Source organism: Pyxicephalus adspersus, chromosome 5, assembly GCF_032062135.1.
Source record: "Pyxicephalus adspersus chromosome 5, UCB_Pads_2.0, whole genome shotgun sequence".
Lineage (NCBI taxonomy): Eukaryota > Metazoa > Chordata > Amphibia > Anura > Pyxicephalidae > Pyxicephalus > Pyxicephalus adspersus.
The window spans coordinates 83,913,955-83,933,924 of record NC_092862.1 but is presented as its reverse complement, the minus strand read 5'-3'; the positions used below and the strand labels follow the sequence as shown (position 1 = coordinate 83,933,924).

The following is a 19,970-nucleotide window of genomic DNA, read 5'->3' as shown; positions in this document are numbered from 1 at the left end:
TATATATATACATATATATATATATATATACATACATATACATACATACATATATATATCATTTTCAACAAATGTATTCTTCTAAATAATGAAAGTGGCAGATTGGCCCAAAGATTCAACTCCCTTTAAATTTTGGGTTTTAAAGGTGAGTAGTTTAGTCCATAATGGGAGGAGGGATGTTTCCCAAATTTTATGCCTAGGTACGTTATGTAATTTGAGGCTGCGATAAATGGGAATTACTATCCTAGTCTGAACTGGAACAATTTGTTAAAGTGAGCATTTAGCTTTTGTCCATGCTTATCTTCAGACATCACCATTTCTTGGAATGGGCAAAAAGTTCTTGAAATCTTTAGCCGAGGTAAAAATATCATTGTCGAAAAACGCTGTCTTGGTTTCAGTGTTGTCTAATATCATACCGTGGAGGTCTGGAGATTTTCAAAGGAAAACGGACAAGCGGTTCTACTACTAAGTTACCGTATTTTTCGGACCATAAGACGCTCCGGACTATAAGACACACCAGGTTTTCCGCACAAGGGAAAACAAGAAAAAAAAAATTGATTTGATTTCCCCTGAGATCCAGCGTGCGGCACTTGTGCCCGCCCACGAAGGCGGCGCCGATCGGCATTCATCAAATCAATCGGCGCCGCCTTCGTGGGCGGGCACAAGTTCCGCACGCTGGAACACAGGGGAACACAGAGGAGGAACACAGGGGAACACAGAGGAGGAACACAGACACTGGCTGCTGTCAGCCTCTGTCTGTTTTCCTCCTGTGTTCCCCTGAGATCCAGCGTGCGGCACTTGTGCCCGCCCACGAAGGCGGCGCCGATCGGCATTCATCAAATCAATCGGCGCCGCCTTCGTGGGCGGGCACAGGTGCCGCACGCTGGATCACAGAACAGGCAGAGATCGGCGCAGCCGGGGACCGGCGGGGACACAGGTAAGTAAAAAAATATGCCCCTGTACCTCTGCATTCGGACCATAAGACGCACCCTGATTTTCCCCCCACTTTAGGAGGAAAAAAAGTGCGTCTTATGGTCCGAAAAATACGGTAAATAGCAGAGGAGAGAGAGGGCACCCTTGTCTAGCGCCCCTCTCCAACTGTATACTAGGAGAGAAAAATCCAGGTGTATGTACTCTGGCTGATGGTGAGCTATAAATAGCCATGAGTAGAGATAGGTAAGGACCTTTGAACCCAATTTTTTTTTGAGTACTGAGAACAGCCACATAATACCAACACTATCGAAGGCCTTCACAGCATCAATATTTATTATTGCCAGGTCTTCTTGTGGTTGTTGCTTCGCGTATTCAAGTGCCCTCAATACCTTGGGAATATTGGTTACTGCAGAAAGACCACATTGTGAAGGAAAAATCAATTGTGGCAGTAAAGACAGCAATCTTTTGGCCAGAATTTACGATAAAATTTTTGTGCCCAATTTTATTAGAGATATGGGGCGATAGGATTCAGGGCACCTGGGATCCTTACATTTGTTGGAGATCTCACCTTGATAAAAGATTCGGCCCCAGATAAAAAATTTATACAGTTTTTCCACGTGTGAATAAAGCCAATGAAGATCTGGAAAAATCCTGGGAGTTATTCCTAACAATTACAGGCCTGCCTTATTAAACAACAAATTTCCATGCAATGTTCGCTTTTGACTTAAAAAATACTGACATAATCAGACCGCCAGGAAAGTTAAGTAAATGATCCACCAGAACCCCCAGATCTTTTTCTATTTCTGATTCCCCAAATGTATTCCCTCTAGACAGTATGAAGCATGCATGCTTTTAGCCCACAAATGCATAACTTTACATTTTTCTCAAAATTACATGTCATTTGCCCCTTGGCTGCCCAATCAAACAGTACATCCAAGGTCTGCTTGTAGAATATAGACAATGAATGAATGGGAGGGCAGAGGAAAAAATTGCTGATCTCTTTTTCCCCAAACTACGTCACCCGATCTCGTGCTTGCATCGGGTGACATAGGAAGAAGAACCGGGTAGAAGAGGAGAAGATGGCGGTGCCTAGTGCACTGGCCCGAAGACGGATCCCGGGACTGCTTGGGACTGGATGGAAGAAACCTCCGGACCGATCGACTGCTCTGCGTGATTGAAGCCAAATGTATTTTTGTTGTATTGAGCAGTTTTGAGATTACTTCCTCTTTAATCACTATTCTCTGGATGCGTTATTTAAGCCAGTTCTCTATCCAATGCGGGATCGCCCGTAGCAACAGGGGGAGTTTCAAGCAGTAATTAGAGCCAGCAGGTTTTAAGTGCATCAAGGGTTTATTTCACAACTATTAACACTATTTCCACACAAAACAGGCAAAATAAAACAAACAGCAAAAATAAAGCCTGGCCACTTGGCCACTAACTCACTGTTAGTTCCCATAACTAGCAATTCAGTCCAACCTAGTGCTCTGCAGGACTCTAAGGCCCTAACCATACACCTTTTGCAACAAAGTCAGTGTCTTTACTCACAGTTCCCAGTTCACTTTGGACCTCCTCCCAGCTCACCAACCAAGACAGAGACACAGGAATAAGCAGGCTGGGAGTTTATATCCCAAGTCTAATTTCCAGGATGCATTTCAGGTGAGACAGTTACACCTGATCATACCCAGGCTACTTTAACTCCCCCACCCGGCCAAAAAGCTTATGGTCATTAAGCCTGGTACTTCAACCCCACCTTTAGGTTAAAAGGAAAATTGACTTAAACAGAAAAATTCCCTGCGTATAACCTGTGTCTGGGGCAAATGTACCTGTCATCCTAGACGAAACCCTGTGATTTATTTGGCCAGCTGTTACACCATTTACAGACTGGCTTTTCTAAACCTATTAACCCTAACTTGCATATTAACCGTTTGTGGGTTACAATGTCAAATGCTTTAGCAAAGACTAAGTACACTATATCGACTGCTATTTCACTGTCTACCTGTTTACTTACCTCCTCATAAAAAGAGAGTAAATTTGTTTGACAACTTCGGTCTTTATTGAAGCCATGCTATTATTAACCTCCCTAGCGGTTCATTTCTTTCCGGTTTTACATGTCTAAAAGCGCTACATTGTTTTTCATGAAAATTTATTTTACAGTTTAATATAAAAGTATGAGTATAATAAAGTTTACACACAAAATCATTTAAAAACAATAAATTGAATACATTAAAAAATCTATATATTATTTAAAAAAAAATTCAATTAAAAAAAAAATTATTTAAAAAAATAAAAATAAAATAAACATTATACTCATACTATTATTTATACTGTAAAATAAATGTTCTTGAACACAATGTACTGCTTTTACACATATAAATCCAATGTATTGCATTCAATACAGTTATTTTGTATTAAATGCAATACAAATGGATTTTGAACTTCCCGCCCCGCCCGGCTGGGACCTACACACGCACCGACGTCACCGGGAACTCCCCCGGTGACTCATCGGATGCAGAAGCAGGAAGAAGAAAGAAGACGGAGATCGCAGCGCTGGACGGCGTGGGACCCCGGCGGATCAGGTAAATGCTCTATTTCTTAACCTTCCCTAGGTGTTCCAACCCCGAGAGTGACTCGGGGCTACCACTTATAGCAACTTTTTTCTACCCCAAGTCACTCTCGCTAGGGAGATTAATATTACCGCTAGGGAGATTAATAATATTATTTTACAGCAGAAGCCCCTCTATGTGGCTTTATCAAAATCTCTAGAACCTTTTCAACTATGGAAGTTAAACTTACCGGTCTGTAGTTACTTGGTAATGACTTTGCTCCCTTTTTGAAGATAGGAACCACATTACACCAATCCACTGGTACCATGCAAGTGATAAAAGAGTCTCTAAAACTTAGAAATATTGGCTTTTTGTTTCATTATTTAACGTAGAGAGTATCCCCATTCCCAGCCAGGACAGCGTGAGTGTATATCATGCATCCAGATAGTATGATTTCAATTTCATAACCTGGATACAACATTTCTTTTGATGGTGTAAATCTATACTAGCAGGTATGTTTGCTATTAGTAGAATTTTTTTGGGGGGTACAATCTCTAGTTGATTACTTAAATAATTGCTTGTGCATGGAGGACAACACCTAAACAGATTGCCTTGGATGTACAAGCAATGGTGTTTCAATAGTGAATTTGATTGTGGATATTTCCCCCTCCTTATTTTTTTTAGTGAACTAGTGCCTTATCTAACACACACCTGTACACATTGCAACCTAATTGGACTCGGTTGTTTAGATAAACCCTTTTGGAAGCTAAACCACACATGCTAATACATCCTTTTATGATTTGTTGTCTGGGTCTCTGTGGATGAGGATATTACTCCCTTTTTGTCCTGAGTTCCCTTGCCTAAAACGTGTAATGCAGCCATTGGCTGATAAGCTAGCAAATTTAAGTCTAAGTGTTTTTGTTTAAAAATTAAAGCTCATGTATATAAATTTAAATGGATCGTCATTAATATGATGGTTGCATTTTTAGCTATCTTCACCATTAAACTCTTGATGAAACGGTTTATCCATGAAACTCTTTGAGACAGTATATGAGGTCATGTTCATACTATAGAAGAAATCACATGAATATTGTTTAAGTATATATATTGAAACATTGTGGTTGTATATTCAAATGATCTTATTAGGGTGGAGAATTATATGTTGAGTTTTACATTGATGTTGATGTTTTAATAGATGTGAATACAATAAAATATCAAATGTTTTTTGTATAAAGTTGATTGATTGGTTGTATTCTTTGAAGATGTATGCCTAAAAAAAATCCCCTACAAAAAATACCGTGGTTGTAACAATAAAACAAACCTCCAGAAATCAAATGTCTAAATATTGCATTATATATTTAAAATCTTTGTAAATTTCAATCAAAGTTTTATGTATCCTCCCCTCCTTCGCAAAATGAAAATATAATTGATTGTATGCTCTTTTGGGCAGGGACGTCTCTGACTCTTGTGTCTGGGTCATTTGCATGCCCTTTCAGGTTCTGTTTGACCCCCGGCAAAAAAAACTAAATGTATCTGCAAATTCAGCATGGTCACCAGCAAATTGGCTTCTAGGCTGCTTTTTTCTTTTTCTTTTTTTGAGTAATCATATTTTACCAGTAGCATTTCTGAACCAACATATTTTTGGAAGCCCTGGGAAGTATTTATTTATAAATTCCTCCTATATATAGGTTTAATAGGTGGAGGGTCCAACCTGCAAAACATTTTTTAGCACTAGGAAAATTTCAGCCAAGCCAGCCTTAGTGAACAGTACTGTTTCTTGAGCTTTACAATAAAACGTCTTACCTTTTGACAGCCTTTTGTTTAGTTGATACTGCCTTTGGTATATGAATTGGCTCCTTCAAAGCACCTCTTAAATGAATAGTTCTGTCTTGTATAACCTCTCTTATATGCTTTATCCAATCTTGTTTGTTTTCAATGCTTGATCCCTAAAATAAAAACATACTTTAAAAGAAAAGTCCTGCATTAAACAGTACTGCATAAGACATATTCGGAAGCAGTAAATGTAATAAAGTAAAACTATCACCAATATTTTTATTTTACATAAAAGAGAAGACATTTCTTTTATGCAAAGTAAAATTTAATTACTTGATTCGTTTTAAAAAAGGGTGAAGCACCTCTCCTTTTGTCTTTACAGTACAGAATAGGAGCGCAGGGCCTTCTAGGATATCCATGTCACGCATGTTTGTTTAATGCTTCTGCCTGAACCAAAAGAGGATAGCCCCGGAGGAATAGGGGAGTATGATTTTTTATTTAGTTCTGCTTTGATTAGAATCCAGTTGTGAATTGCTTGCCAGAATTATTTTCACGCCAGATTGAAGGGAAAGCAGGATTATCATCACCTGAATAGGTTACAATGTTGCAGTACAAGGATTCTACTTGTGTACATGATGAGCCATAGGATATTGTTTCACAAACCTTGTTCAGTTTGTTCAGATGCAGCTTTACAAACCTAAGTCATACTTCCATTTTTTTAAACTTTATTTATGAAAGCACAGATATTTACATAACAATAAACAAACACAGTTCAATAAAACAATAAAAGAGTAACAGAGTATTGCATTACAGTAGTCGGTGTACAAACTGCTGAAAAAGTATAATTTTAACCATGTCTGAACATACCAATCGTATTCAATAAAATATTGGCAATTTTCTAGATATTTGTTATGCAAACAACTACCCTTTGTTGAAGAACCAATTGTTGTGATCTAATAGAAAATTTTGCTAGGGGAATTGGAGGGCATGCAAGGTGGAATAATGGTGGCAAGGCAGTATTTGCTGTAATTTTGTGGGGTCAAGGGAATATTCCATTAAGTCATAAAACTTGTTAACCCCCCTAGCGGGCAACACTCGGGGTAATTTAAAATCCCCACTCACCTGCGCCCCACGCTCCAGCGGCGATCTAATGATCCCGTTGTGATGCCGGGGCGTCTGTCCGTCGGGGGGAGTAGCTGGGCAGGAAATTTTAAAGCAGATTACCGAGTAATCTGCTGATAAATGCCGCCCGGGTCCCAGCCACGCCGCTGGGCCCAGGACTTCTGCATGGTACATCACATCTAACTGGTGATGCGATCAGGAATAGTAAATTCTGGGGGTGATGCCAGCGGCAATTTCCTGCTGGCATCACCCCTAAATTTTTCTATTGCTGATCGCATCACCCGGAAGATGTGATGCTCGCAGCCTCCTGGTGATGCGAGCAGCAGCAGCTGGTGGACCTAGGGGGTGAGGCAGGGCGGGACATCCTCACCGCAACACACAGGAAGATGTGACATCTTCCAGAAGATGCGGTGGAGTGATGAATTCTGGGGGCGGGAAATTTAAAAGCAGATTACTATGTAATCTGCTTTTAAATATTTTTTTTTTTTACAGTAAAATACACATAAAAACACAAAATAAAAGTATAAATACACATTTTAGTGCACTGAGCTTAATTGCCCTGATTTACATTTTGCCCACTATTAGCCCTGACCTTGATCTGACCTTTTGATGACTTATAAATCACTTCCTGAATGTATCATTTGATCAAGATTTGTCTTTGACCTTAAACATTCCTGACTGACTACTGGAGACCTGACCACATGGCATCCAAAAGGCATCTCGCCGGTGCAAACGCTGTTTTGGAGGAACATGAAAGCAGTGATAGCGATTTGGAGTCCCTTGTGGAATTGAGCAATAGTGATTCACCAGGAAATTTGTCATCAGACAGCAAAAGGGAACTGAGCGACGATTCTGGACCTGAGGTCAGTGCTGTGTGCAGATGGTGCTCCATTGACCTTGAGGAGGACCAGGCAGCACCGCCAAGATTTCCATTTACTGGCGCACCTAGGATGAAAATTGAGTCTTAATGCAATGACCCCCTGGCATACCTGAAGTTGTTTTTGACCGATGTATGCTGCTCTGTGTTTGCTAACTTTTTGAAATTTTTTGCTAATTTTTTTTTTATGCAAACGTATGCTGCTTTGTGTTTGCTAACGTATTACTTGCAGAACAGAGACATCAGTATTGACTAAAGTCTAATGGCTTACAAGAGGAGGCTCAGCTGGGTGCAGTACATTGCGTCAAAGAGAGCAACGACTTGGCGTGAAAACGTATATGCTGTGTGAATCCTCATCTGGCTACATTTGAAATACAGTACTTTACACTAGTAAGGGGACACAGTTCAACCACAGATACAGCTATTTTGGATAGGCAACATCCTAAGTGCTATCCCTCATTGAGCCATTGCTAGGTCAGGACTATTGTGTCCCAACTGACAATTTCTACACATCGCCTGAGCTTTATGAGTTTCTTCTGCAACACAGAACAGATGCATATAGAAGGGCTAACCGGCGCAACCTGCCATCACTGTTTGCAAAAGGGAAGCTGAAGACAGGAGAAATTGTTGCCTGGCAGAAAGGCAAGATGATGGCCCTAAGATGTCATGACACAAAAGATGTGTGCCTGATGAGTACTGTCCATAATGCCTCCACTGTTCTGGTACACAAAAAATATGGGAAAGAAGTGATGAAGCCACAGGTGGTGATTGACTACAACACCATGGGAGGTGTCGACAGAGCTTACCAAGTTATAACATTCTACCCAGCGATGAAACAGCAAAGAAAGTACTAAAGGAACATTTTCAGGCATCTTGTTGAGCAATGCCTATGGAATGCCTACATTCTGTACAGAAAAAATAGTCAGAGGCCTGTGAATCATTCAGAATTCATTTTGCGAGAAGTTTCCGAATCCATAGTCAAGAACCAACAAACACCATCATGGGCTATGAATAGACCTGGACGTCGTGCTTCCACCGTCAACCCAGAACGCCTGACTGGTCGTCACTTCACTGAATACATCCCACCAACCCAGAAAAAGGCAGCACTTACAAAGCAGCGTGGTTTGATGCCCAAAGACCGATGACAGAGAAAAGAAGGTCAGAAAGCAAACCAGGTTCTACTGTCCTGACTGTGATGTTGGACTTTGTGCAGCACCCTGCTTCAAAATCTACCATGTCTAGTAGAAATGTAAATATTTTTTTTTCCAAAATCTACATTTATTTTATATTATTTATCAATAATTTTGCACACTTGTCTGGACAAGTTTCAGTGAGAATTTTTTGATAAATATTTTTTTTTTTATAAATTACATTGTTGTGGTCTATTTCATTATTTTTTATAAATATAATTATTGATAACATTATAATTTATGATTATAATTTAATAAATAAATATAATTATTATACCCGAGAGTTAATTCTAAGAATTACAGGCTTACAATATAAACAAAAATTTCTATGCAAAAAAAATAGGATCACTTTTTGCATCAAAAAACTGACAGAATTAGCACGCTAGGGGGGGGTTAAAGAATTTAGGCTACGTACACACGTGCAAAGGTTCTTGTCGGATTATCGTCTCAGGGCTGATACTGTATGAGAATCTGGCGTGTGTACAGTGCTTGACGTCCATCGTCCAAACGATCGTCCTGGCGGATCCATGGACGGTGGACGACGAACGATCCTAATGGAAGTAAAGGGGGAAAAAGCGCAGCGGGGTGCCGCTCTGTCGTGCTTTCCCTCCCCTATCCATGGAGCAGAATGGTGCTGTATGCATCGTGCAGTCGTTGGAAAGGATCGTGAAAGATCCTTTTCTACGACAATTATTGCACGTGTGTACATAGCCTTAGACACAGTTATCAACTGTTTCATTCACCTCTAGGAGGTTCCTGTAAAAAATGAATTTTGAAGTGACTACAGCATCCAGTCTGGGCAGGTGTGTGTGGATCTTTCTTCTGGCTGCCAAAAGGCATAATAAAATCCAATTTTGGGTACTCCTTTTTGGGGGTTTGTCAGTGAGCTCTTCCCAGCACCCAAATAAACACAGCAACGGCTCATGAGGTATTGTCACTTTTGTGACTTGACTTACGTAGGTGAGGATATCCATCCAATACATTTGTACAATCCCACAAACAGTGCTTAAGAGTAGCCATGGTATTGCTACATTTCTGACGTTGTGTGCTACTAACTAGACCGGAAAAGCTTGTTTGCTCCCTTGAGCAGAAGAATTTGTTTGCTTTTTAAAATTTAAATAGTTTTTCCCACCAGATTTTGTTTGGTGTGGTCTTTCAGGCCGTGAGGTATCCTTGAATGATTTTTCCACGTAGATCCAGAATAATAAAGTCCCTTTGCCATGCACGCACATTACATTCTGTTAGCAGATCGGAGATATATTGCCTGCAGGTGGGGGTAAATAAAGGCAATTGAAGGGGGGTCCTCACAAGTAAGTTATCAAATCAGTCACGCCCTGCCACCTGGGCTGGGTCTCATGCCCTTGATTTGCAGAATTTTAAAAATTGGAGGTAATATAGTGAATGTGCTGTGGAAGTGTGTATTTAAAATGTAGGGCAAGCAAGGTGACTGGTCTGGGGTGACTAGGGTGGTAGAAGTCACCTACCATTGGTAAACCTTTAGCGGCCCACATGTGGTATACTTTGTGTTCCAACTCCTGCAGGAACTGTGATCGGGAGATACTTAGATATGGAACTTGGCAGATCCAGTTGGCATCTAAGTTCTCTCCAGGTGAGTACCATATCCCTCACCAAAAATTTTGTTTAAAATCACGGAGTAGTTGGGGAATGCTACAATGGAGCAGTGCCTTCAGCTCCCATGGGTACACCAGGGCCTGTTTCAGGCATGTGTTTGAATAATATGAGGTTCCCCCGATCCAGCCAGCCACATGTCTAAAATTGCAAGCTATATCATAAAGTCTAACATTCAGGAAATTACCACACTTTCCTCTACCACTGGCAGAAACAGTTTGGCGACAAAGATTATTGGTCTCTTGTTTTGACAAATAAATTTGGTAAATGATTGATAAAGCACTTTATTGTCTTTATGTCCGAGTAATACTGGGATAGTCGGTAGCTGGTACAACATTCTAGGGAATGGTACTATGGTACCAAGTGACACTGCCCCATAAAAGATAATGATCACAAGTTCAATTCCATCTGAATTTTTAGGAACAGTGGAGTAAAGTTTAGCTTATATAGGGATGTGGGTAGTTAGCCTATACCAAAATAAGTGAGATGATCCCTGACAATTGCAAAGGGAGAGGTTGTGATTCCATACCCTATCTATGTCTCAGGTTGGTCAGAGGGAGGATCTCACTTTAAGAGAAATTAATTTTTAAACCTGCTACCTCCCCATATAGCGTTTGTATTGACTATGTGGTGATATCCTGAGTGGGGTTTGATGTGAAAAACAGAATATCATCTGCAAAAAATACAGTCCTAAGCTCCATATTTTTGTTTCGAGGAATAGAGTCTGTGGCTCTATGGCTATGTTGAATTGGAGGGGGATAGGGGACACCCTTGCCTTGTACCCCACCCTAGTGGTATCAGGCAGGATAGAAAACCTTTAGATTAATGCAAATGGTTAGAATATGCCATATCCCTTTCAAGCTAACATTGCAAGGCACTTTGTTTTGGCTGGGTCATTGGCCTTGGGACTTTTAAAGCATATAATATTTTTTTTAACACCTCAAATAATATATTTAGAAAATATCCAATGATTTATTGATTTATAATTCATAAAACTTGGTTAAAAAACATCACAAAAATCTAAAAGTTGGTAAATCCATAGGTTAGTACATAATGAATAGGCTAATGATTTATCAACACGTTTCTCAGAACAAAGTCTGCTTCATCAGGAGTTAATTAGCCTATTGAATACAGACATTTACATATTCATTATAACAAATCAGCATTATCTTTATGCAAATATTGTACTGACACGTAGAACACTCCCTGCTATCAATAGAGATGTCTATTTTCTGGATAAATGAGTCACAAGATCCATCAATGCAGGTATCCTATATCAGGTTGGTACAGTCTTCAGAATAAAATGAAAGAGGGTAATTACCTTTACCAGCTTACTTTGATTGCATTTTCACACCTTAGTGACAAGCCAAACAAGTGAGGGTTTTGAAACCCTTCATTACCACACCTCTATCTGTGAGTGTGCATCAGACACTATCAATTAACTAATTAATCCACATTTTGGATTTTAACATATATTGTCACCTAATAATGCAATAATTTCCAAAGTAGTAATTTTCTATATTCATGCGTATTCCAATGTTAAGTGGACGATTTGTTTCAAAAGGGACTAGAGCACAAAGAGAGGGGGGCAATCAATGTAGTCATATCTAATTAGTGCTACTGAATATACTATTTTATATCAATCAATAAATCCTATGTGAAAACCCTCATGCTTAAGCCTATCATAGACTTAGTAACAGATTAATATTAAACAGTTAAACTATAGTCATGAAATAATCATTTCATATTTTAGAAAAAAAAAAAACAGTTGCTACATATTATCCATGATTTAAACAACAAAGTTCACCACAGTATAAATAATTAGTTCAATGGTCAGCCTATTTTCTGTATGCCTTGTAGATAACCCTTATTCAAATATATTCCTTCCTATAGAAGCATGCCCTATTGATTGCAAAACGTCCACTCACCAGTACCCCTGTCCTAATAGGATTTGGTTCCAGGATAAGTTTGTTTCCCTGGTGATCCTTAGTATGCTCTCCTTGTGTCAGGTTTTTAAATGGTCTGGCCCTTTCCTCTGCTGGTGTCCCTCGTGGCTATGTATTGCATCTGGGGATTGGGCTCCATGTGATAGACAATCAGACAGGCAATAAACTCTTACAGGCAGCCAACAGCTACATGGTTAATATGGGGAGTGTGTATTGCTGGTATCCGTGGCTACGAGGACGTGGACAGCCCTTCCTATCAGGATCAGATGCTAGGTCATCGTTATGAGGGGTAGTCATCGTTATGAGGGGTGGGCATCCTCCTATTAGGAGAAAGTCCCAACCACTCAAGCCCAGTCCTAACACAGCAAGCAACATAGGGGCCAATTTTTTGATGATGCGTCGTAAATTTCGTAATTATTCAAGTTTTATTTTCACCTGTGGGGCATGGTTTGTCCTTAAAAATCAATGACCTGGAATTGGCTCTTCTGTAAGCCTTTTTCAAGCTAGTTAGACTATAACCACTCTGGATGTTTGTCACTGCTGATCTGCCTCTTACAAACCAACCTGCTTAGGAGATATGAGTGTTGGCAAGCACCTGGCCAGTCTTTCCACCATAATTTTGCATAACAGTTTAACATCCCAATTTATTAGTGAAATAGGGCAGTATGAAGTTGGGTGACTAGGGTCCTTCTCTGGTTTCGGGAGCACCCTAATATGTGATTTTCACCCGGACAGGAGGTAGGTACCTGACTCCCACATCTTGTTATACATACTCTTCATATCTGAGAAATTATCCTCCTTGAGGATTTTGTAGTACTCAACTATTGCTCCCCTTTAGCTCTTGTTCAGTGTTCGGTGCATTAAGCACATCTACCTGTGCTTTTGTTAGGGTGGGTAGCTGAACAGCTTCAAAGCATTCTGATGATTTGAATGTTATCCCTTGCAGAATATTGTATACATTTGCAAACAATTGTTCCAGAATGGAATTTTAAGTCTGGGGTTTGGTTACCAATTCCCCTTCTAGTGTGAACATAAAAGGAATATAGGCAGCTTTATACTGTGGGTGGATTATATTAACCAGCAATTTACCAGACTTGTTCTTAAATATATGAAGACAGGTCTAGATGTTTTCTAGAAAATTGTCCCCGCTTCCCTGACCAACTATCAAATTGAGCCTTAGCAGACAACTATGATTGCTTGTGTGCCGAGTAGGGGTCTTCTGTCAGTCGCCTCTGCGCCTGGCGGAGGTTATCCAGAGCATCTAGGGGAATAATTTAGATGGGCTGTCTGAATGTATTCTGCCAACGGTGTAGTGGAATAGTGGAAGAGGTGCTATCTAGTAATGATGATGATAATATTGGTCCCCCCCCCCGTGGCTGGGGGCCAGGGTTTCTATGCTCTGCCGCTTGCATGACAGTGTTAAAATCTCCATCTACAATTTTATTTAATAGTGGGATCCAGGTGGTCCCTTCTTGGAAAAAAGCTTGCAACGCGATGTTGGGAGCATATATGTTAAAATGGAACAATTCTTTGTCTGGGAATTTGTGGAGGAGATTGAAGATTTCTATGTGAAAGAATAAGGACCCCAGTCTTCCCGCCCATCACAGGAGAGCCTAACATCTTACACACCCACATTTTTTGTATTCTATGGAAATCTTCTGCACACAGGTTTGTTTCCTGCAAAAGTGCGATGTAGGCCCTGAGGTGATTTAAGTGCCATTTTCTTGTTTAGGGACCGAAGCCCCTTAACATTCCAAGTGAATATACTGTGGTGGGTTCAGATGACCTGCCAGAACAAGATTCCAGGTAACAACTCCACTTTGGGTTTGTAGGTAGATCAATCTTTACGGTATGGAGGAATCTAGTTTGTGGTAGTCCTTGACGACAAGATATCAGGTGGGCGGACGCCCTGGGAAACAATGGTTCCAGGATTGGAGAGGGAGGTAAGTATAGGATAGAAGGGGGTAAAACAAAGTACATCCAACAATAAACAAGATTTCGGGAACATCCCCTTTTCCTCATGTATACAAAATAGTCTAGTTCAGTTTGGTGTGGATCTACACCTGGGAAATACATCACGGTAGATGTGTCACTTCACACCTTTGGCAAATATATTGTGTAACGAAACAGATGTGGGGTGGATGGCCCTCATCTACTCTTAAGGCAAGTCTTGTCCCTTGAAGGCTTGAAATGAGCATGTGGCGTCTTAGCGTTGCAGTCCTACCTTCTGGAGGAGTCATTGGAGGTTTCAGAGTTGGAGCTTTTGGTAAAGCATCTTGGGTGGTATGTATCCTGTCGGCCACTTCCTCTTGCGGTGAATATGAAGATGATAGCTATTCATGCATGCATTCCTCTGTTTCTCGATGGTTTTCCCCTTGGAAGTTCACGATGTGGAGTTGTTGGATAGGCCGGACGGAAGCGAACTTGGCGTTGATGAAGCAGGGAGCACAGCCTTTGAAATAGTTTTTTTTTTGTGACATCTCTGCAGAGTAGTCTACGAAAATAAGTAGATTAGTGCCCTCTAGTGGAAGGTTGCAGTACACTTAAGATTGTAAGATTGTAGCCCTATCTGCATTATCACGAAAGTGAACTATGATCGATCTCAGGTTAGCTCTGTCCTCACGCTGAGGTCCTAGACAATGGGCCCTTTCCACCTGGCAAATCTTGGTTATCCCCAGCTGGGATAGAATTATGGTGGAGCATAGATAAAAGAGTTGTCCAGGAATGTAGGTTTCTGGCACTCCTATAATGCAGAGATTTTTTCTACGATTGCTATTCTATGGCTCGTCAAAGCTTGTTAGTCAAATTATCTATTTGTCTATTCATAGCGTTTATTGTGCTATGGGCTTGGATAAGTTCATGTTCCACTGTCAGAAACTTGTTCTTTAAATGGTCTTTTAATTGTTGGCGAAGGGATTGTATCACCTTACCTATTGCCATATCTATAGCTTCTCAGGAGCACGCCCTGCATCAGCAATGAGAGCATGTTCAGATGTAGGTTAAGCTGTGTCAGCCATCTTGGATTGTGTGGCGTAGGTTTTCTCCAGCTGTCTTTTAGGTGTCGAGGGGCGCTCTGTCGTTGTGGTCCATCCAGTGAAGTAGCGGAGGTCTTCAGGCACCTTGCCAAGGTGGCGGGGTGTGAAGTGGTTGTATGCCAAAACTTATTGTCACTGGGTGACCGGGAGCTTCCACTGAGCACGGTTACTCCATGAGATGCGGGAACCAGATGTTGTTTAAAGAGAGAAGAGATTATTTTCTGTCAACCCTCTAAAACAAGCCATACTTGTTTAGTCCTATTAAAAAAGTGTACTGTTCAACCTTGTTTTTAATTAACGTTAATGTTTTTGCGTAAAACATATGGGGTTATCTATAATTTGTCTCTAATAACGATGAAAGGGATAGTGTTAAATTTTTAAAATTTTTTAGGTGATCAGAATGTATAGTTTGCATTATGCTTCTCGTATTTATGATGGGATAGTCGTACATTTTTACAGGATAAGAGGCAAAATAAACAAAATCAGTATTTATATAGTTTCTTCTAAAATGTATTGAAATGTGTATGCCACACTTTATCGGAGACCCCATTGTTTATAAGTTATGCTCCCACATGCAATACATTATAGTAATCGGTCACATTTTGACAACTTACTTCACGGTTTTTATATTTTCCATGATTTTTGTAATAAAGGTAATTTTAATATTTCTTATAATTTGGCAGCTTTCCTAAATGTATTACATGATTCAATGCCTACCGCCTTTAATTTTATGTTACATACATCATTACCTGCAAATGATTTAAGTTGCTATCATGCCTAAAAATTGTATTAATCATCTAGACATTTTTTTTAAACTTTTTTTATTTAGGGTTGTACAGTAACAAAAAAAAGGGGGGGGGGGGGGGGGGGGAGAAAAGGAACATAAAGAAAAAGGGAGTGGGAAACACAGCACAGCAAAAACTTTAACAAACTGACAGTGTATCAATACAAAATGCAGAATACAAAATAAAACGAAATATTGCAAACAAATCCAGACAATAAATAAGGGGAGTGAATAATCCACATGTAGAACTGTTAGGGGGCATATACCTCCTAATGCTGGACCTTAACACAAAACATTAGGTAACCGATTTACATAAGGGAGGGGAATAGTAACAAAAATAACAATAAAAAGGGTACATAATTCCCATATGCTTTTGGCCTGAGATATCTCAGAGACCTGAAGACCATAGTTAGTTGGCAGTTTAACCCCTAAAAACATGGTCCCTTCCATGTAATAATAATAATGTAAGGGGGGGGGGGGCAAGGATTAACGTGCCACAATGGTATTGAGAACAGCATGTCCGGGGATGAATCATGTGAGGCCCAAGTAGCGAGTGGTGTCTAAGTTTGGTATACCATGGGCTATGCTAAGGAGGACATCATAAATCCAGGCTTCTACTATTCTCGATCATCCTTGTAAGTCCCTATTTCAATTATAGTCGTTAACAGATCAAGATGGGCCCAAGTAGCGAGCATATTCAGCCGAGAAACGGAGACCAATAAAACCACGTGTTGAAGAATTTTCTACTCGTTCCCTGTAGCGAATAAGTCAGGTCTTCCATATGCTGTATCTCATTAACCCTCCGCATATCTCATTAACCCTCCACAGCCACAGCTCGATGGGAGGCGGTTCAGCCTTCTTCCAGTATGCCGCAATACATAAGTTTGCTGCTACACCGAATTCTTATATACTTTTTCTGAAAAATGGTGTTGTAAGAGGAAGAAGGCAGGTACTTCTGGAATTCGACAATCTGTAATCTGTTGGGTAATATCTCTGACCGAGGACCAGAAAGATTGGACGCTCCCAAAAAATGTGTAGTACGGATCCAAGGGTCGATTGGCAACGGCAACATTGATCTGATACTTCCAGTATACGTTTGTGAAGTTTCTCTGGGTACCACAGGGATAGTATTTTGAATTTGGATTCCTGAAACCTTTTGCTTATGGATGCTTTATGGGTCCATTTCAGAATGGAGTAATAAGTCTGTCAAAGAATTCCGGAGGTGCTAAGGATCGGAAATAGTGGGAGAATTGTGCCGCTCTCCAATAATCCAGTCCAAAATCCCAAGACGTAGAGGTCAGCTCTGTTCTCCCAACCCTCCTCCATGAGGTGAGGAAATGAGAAGCGCTAGAGAATCCCCTTGTATGCAAATTAACAAAAGTGTGGTCCTCCAATCCCTGTGGAAAGGCTGGGTTTCCAAGGATGGGGAAAAGAGGAGATGGAGATGGCGAAAGACCTAATCTGTGGAAGTATTGGGAGCATAGTTCCCAAGTGTGTCCCAGGGTGGGGTGTGTTTTAAGATCAGCAGAGACCTACAGCCATTCCGGTCCCAATTCAACACTCCGGCCAAATAGGCTGCTATATAGTAGTGAAAGAAATACGGTAACTTCCAGCCCGCCCGCCAGCTTCGGTCTCACTAGTTGAGATTTACTAATCCTAGGGGCCTTATTGTGCCAGATGAAGCTAAATATTTTAGCAGAGAGGGTCTTAAAAATGAGCTGGTTACCTTAATGGGAAGAGTTTGCGATATATATTTGGAATCCGTCCCATCCAAGGAAAGGCTTTTTGGTCCCCATTGTGAAGGTCTTTTTGTAGTGAATTGAGAAGGGGTAAGTAGTTATTGGGAAATAGGTTAGACCACATTGTGCGCCGGATAGGGAGATGTTGAGGAAGGCTGGCATAGAAAAATTTATCCTAAAATTTGATAAGGAACCATATTCTTCCAGGGCACTAAGTAAATTGGACAGCGAGGTGATGGGATTTGAGATTGCAAACGGGATCGTCAGCATATGCCGCAATTTTCTGATGCTAAGAACCCACCACCAGCCCCTCAAGATTCTGTGAGGCCCTCATTGTACGGAGTAGAGGCTCGAGAGTTAGAATGAAAATCAGTGGCGACAGTGGGCAGCACTAACGCGTGCCATCTGGGATCTGAAAAAGGGGGTAGAGTGTACTCCACCCTTACCATGGAAGTAGGACGCGAATAGATGGTCTGAATCCATGACATCATATTGGGTCCCAAACCGATGTGCAAAAGTGTTTGGTCCATGGACTGCCACCCGAATGCGGTCAAAGGTGGTGTATCCAATTAAGCACTCTCATAGTGTCCCTGGCCTCCCTGCCGGGAATAAAACCAGTTTGGTCAAAATGGACCAACCCATGTACTACTCTGAGCAATCTGGACACCAGGATCTTGGTCAACAGCTCCAAATCTTGGTTCAACAGGGAAATAGGGTGATAACTGGCACAGGAGGAGGGGTCTTTACCCTCTTTGGGGATGACCGTAATAGTAGTCCGCAGGGAGTCCATTGAGAAACCAGAGCCTGCTGTTATGAAGTTGTATGCTGTAATAAAATGCAAGTTCAAGGAGCCGTGGAACATTTTTTAGTAGGGTAGGGAAAGTCCATCAGGGCCAGGTGTTTTACCCGTGGGGGTGCTTTTAGTAGCATCGTGGAGTTCTTCCGCAATAATTGGGGTCTCTAATGTCTCCCTAGTGTCCGTAGGTATGGTTGGCATTCGTGAGTTGTTTAGATATCTTTTGATTGTTTCCAATCTGTCAATGTTTTGGGAAGGTGTGTAGGAGCTTATGACATTATAGAGAGAGATTATGTGAGATTATTTCGTCTTTAGTACGAAAAAGTTTAAGACCATTTTCTCCAGAAACGAAAGGAACAAAGGATCGGGCCTTTTGTTTACGAAGAGCGTTTGCCAGCATTCGGCCGCTCTTATTGCCAAATTCATAAAAGGCTCTTCTATATTTAGCAAAAGACGCCTTGTCTTTAAACCTATATGGTGCCGTAAATTTGTTCAGGTAAGGCCTGTAATTCCTTGCCCTTATTCAAATCTCTGGAAGCTTTGTGGGAGATTTTTAGAGTACCTATATGTGTCAGGAGTTTCTCAATCTCTTGCTCACGTGCCTTTTTGATTCTTGCTCAATGTTTGATGAAAATGGCTCTAACTACCGCTTTATGAGTCTCCCAAACCAGTAAGGGGTTACTGTCAAGAGTTTATGGTCTGAAAGAAGTGTTTTAACTCTGAGACCTCAGCGATAACCGTTGCGTCCTGGAGAGGAGACTCATTAGGCCGCCAGTCCCATGATTTATGGGTTAGATGAGATATCTCAAAAGATAGTGTGATCGGAAAGGGTGATTGGTTCAATGGAACATAGATGTACCCCTGTGCAATTCAGAGTGAGGCAGCCAGAAATGATCTATTCTCAAGAACAAGCAGTGGGGTTCAGAGTAAAACGTATAATCCCATCCAGCGGGATTGAAAAGTCTCCAAACATCCATTAACTGGAGTTGGGCTAAAGATCTGTGGGCTTGTTTGCAAGTGAGCAGTGGTAGTTTGCCAGAGCAGTGGGAGTCAAGTTCTGGGTCAGGGGTGAAATTAAAGTCTCCCCCCAAAGCTAGAAGGCCCTCTTTAAAGTTGTTCAGAGCATCCAGGGAAGGAGTGAGGCAAGCTGCCTGTCCAGTGTTGGGGAGGTAGACTGCAGCAAGCGTAATAAGAGTCCCCTCCAGAAGCCCCTTGGCAAACAAATATCTGCCTTCTGGGCAGCTGACAACCTCTTTCAGTTCCCAGGTAAATGAGCTTGAGATTAAAATGCTGACACCTTTAGACTTGGAACTGGGGGAACAGCGGTGGTAAGCCAAGGGGAATTTGTAGTTCAAAAGTTTTGGTATGGGTCTCCTGTATGAATGCTACCTGGGCCTGTTGTCTGTAAGCCCTATGACATTAAAAGAGATGATTTTGAGCACGCCCATGTTTAGTTAGTCTTGTACGTAAATATATAAGGGGGGTAGCGGAGGGTGCAAAGTAGGAAGAGGTTTCAGGTAGGGTGCGTAGGGCTAGAGGTGAGGGCAGAAGATTAGATTTAAGCTAAATGTTTGCGGAGTCCATCCAGAAACCTTTAAGTAAT

The 19,970-nt window shown here is 41.0% G+C and overlaps 1 protein-coding gene across 1 annotated transcript in view; it reads right to left on the bottom strand.

Annotated features, from left to right (window-relative positions):
- Positions 1-19,970, bottom strand: part of TRIO (trio Rho guanine nucleotide exchange factor) — a gene marked incomplete at its 5' end in the record, with an annotated part of 463,708 nt that overhangs the window by 154,954 nt on the left and 288,784 nt on the right. The window contains 1 exon segment of the mRNA XM_072411970.1: positions 5,280-5,422. Coding sequence (XP_072268071.1) covers positions 5,280-5,422 — 143 coding nt within the window.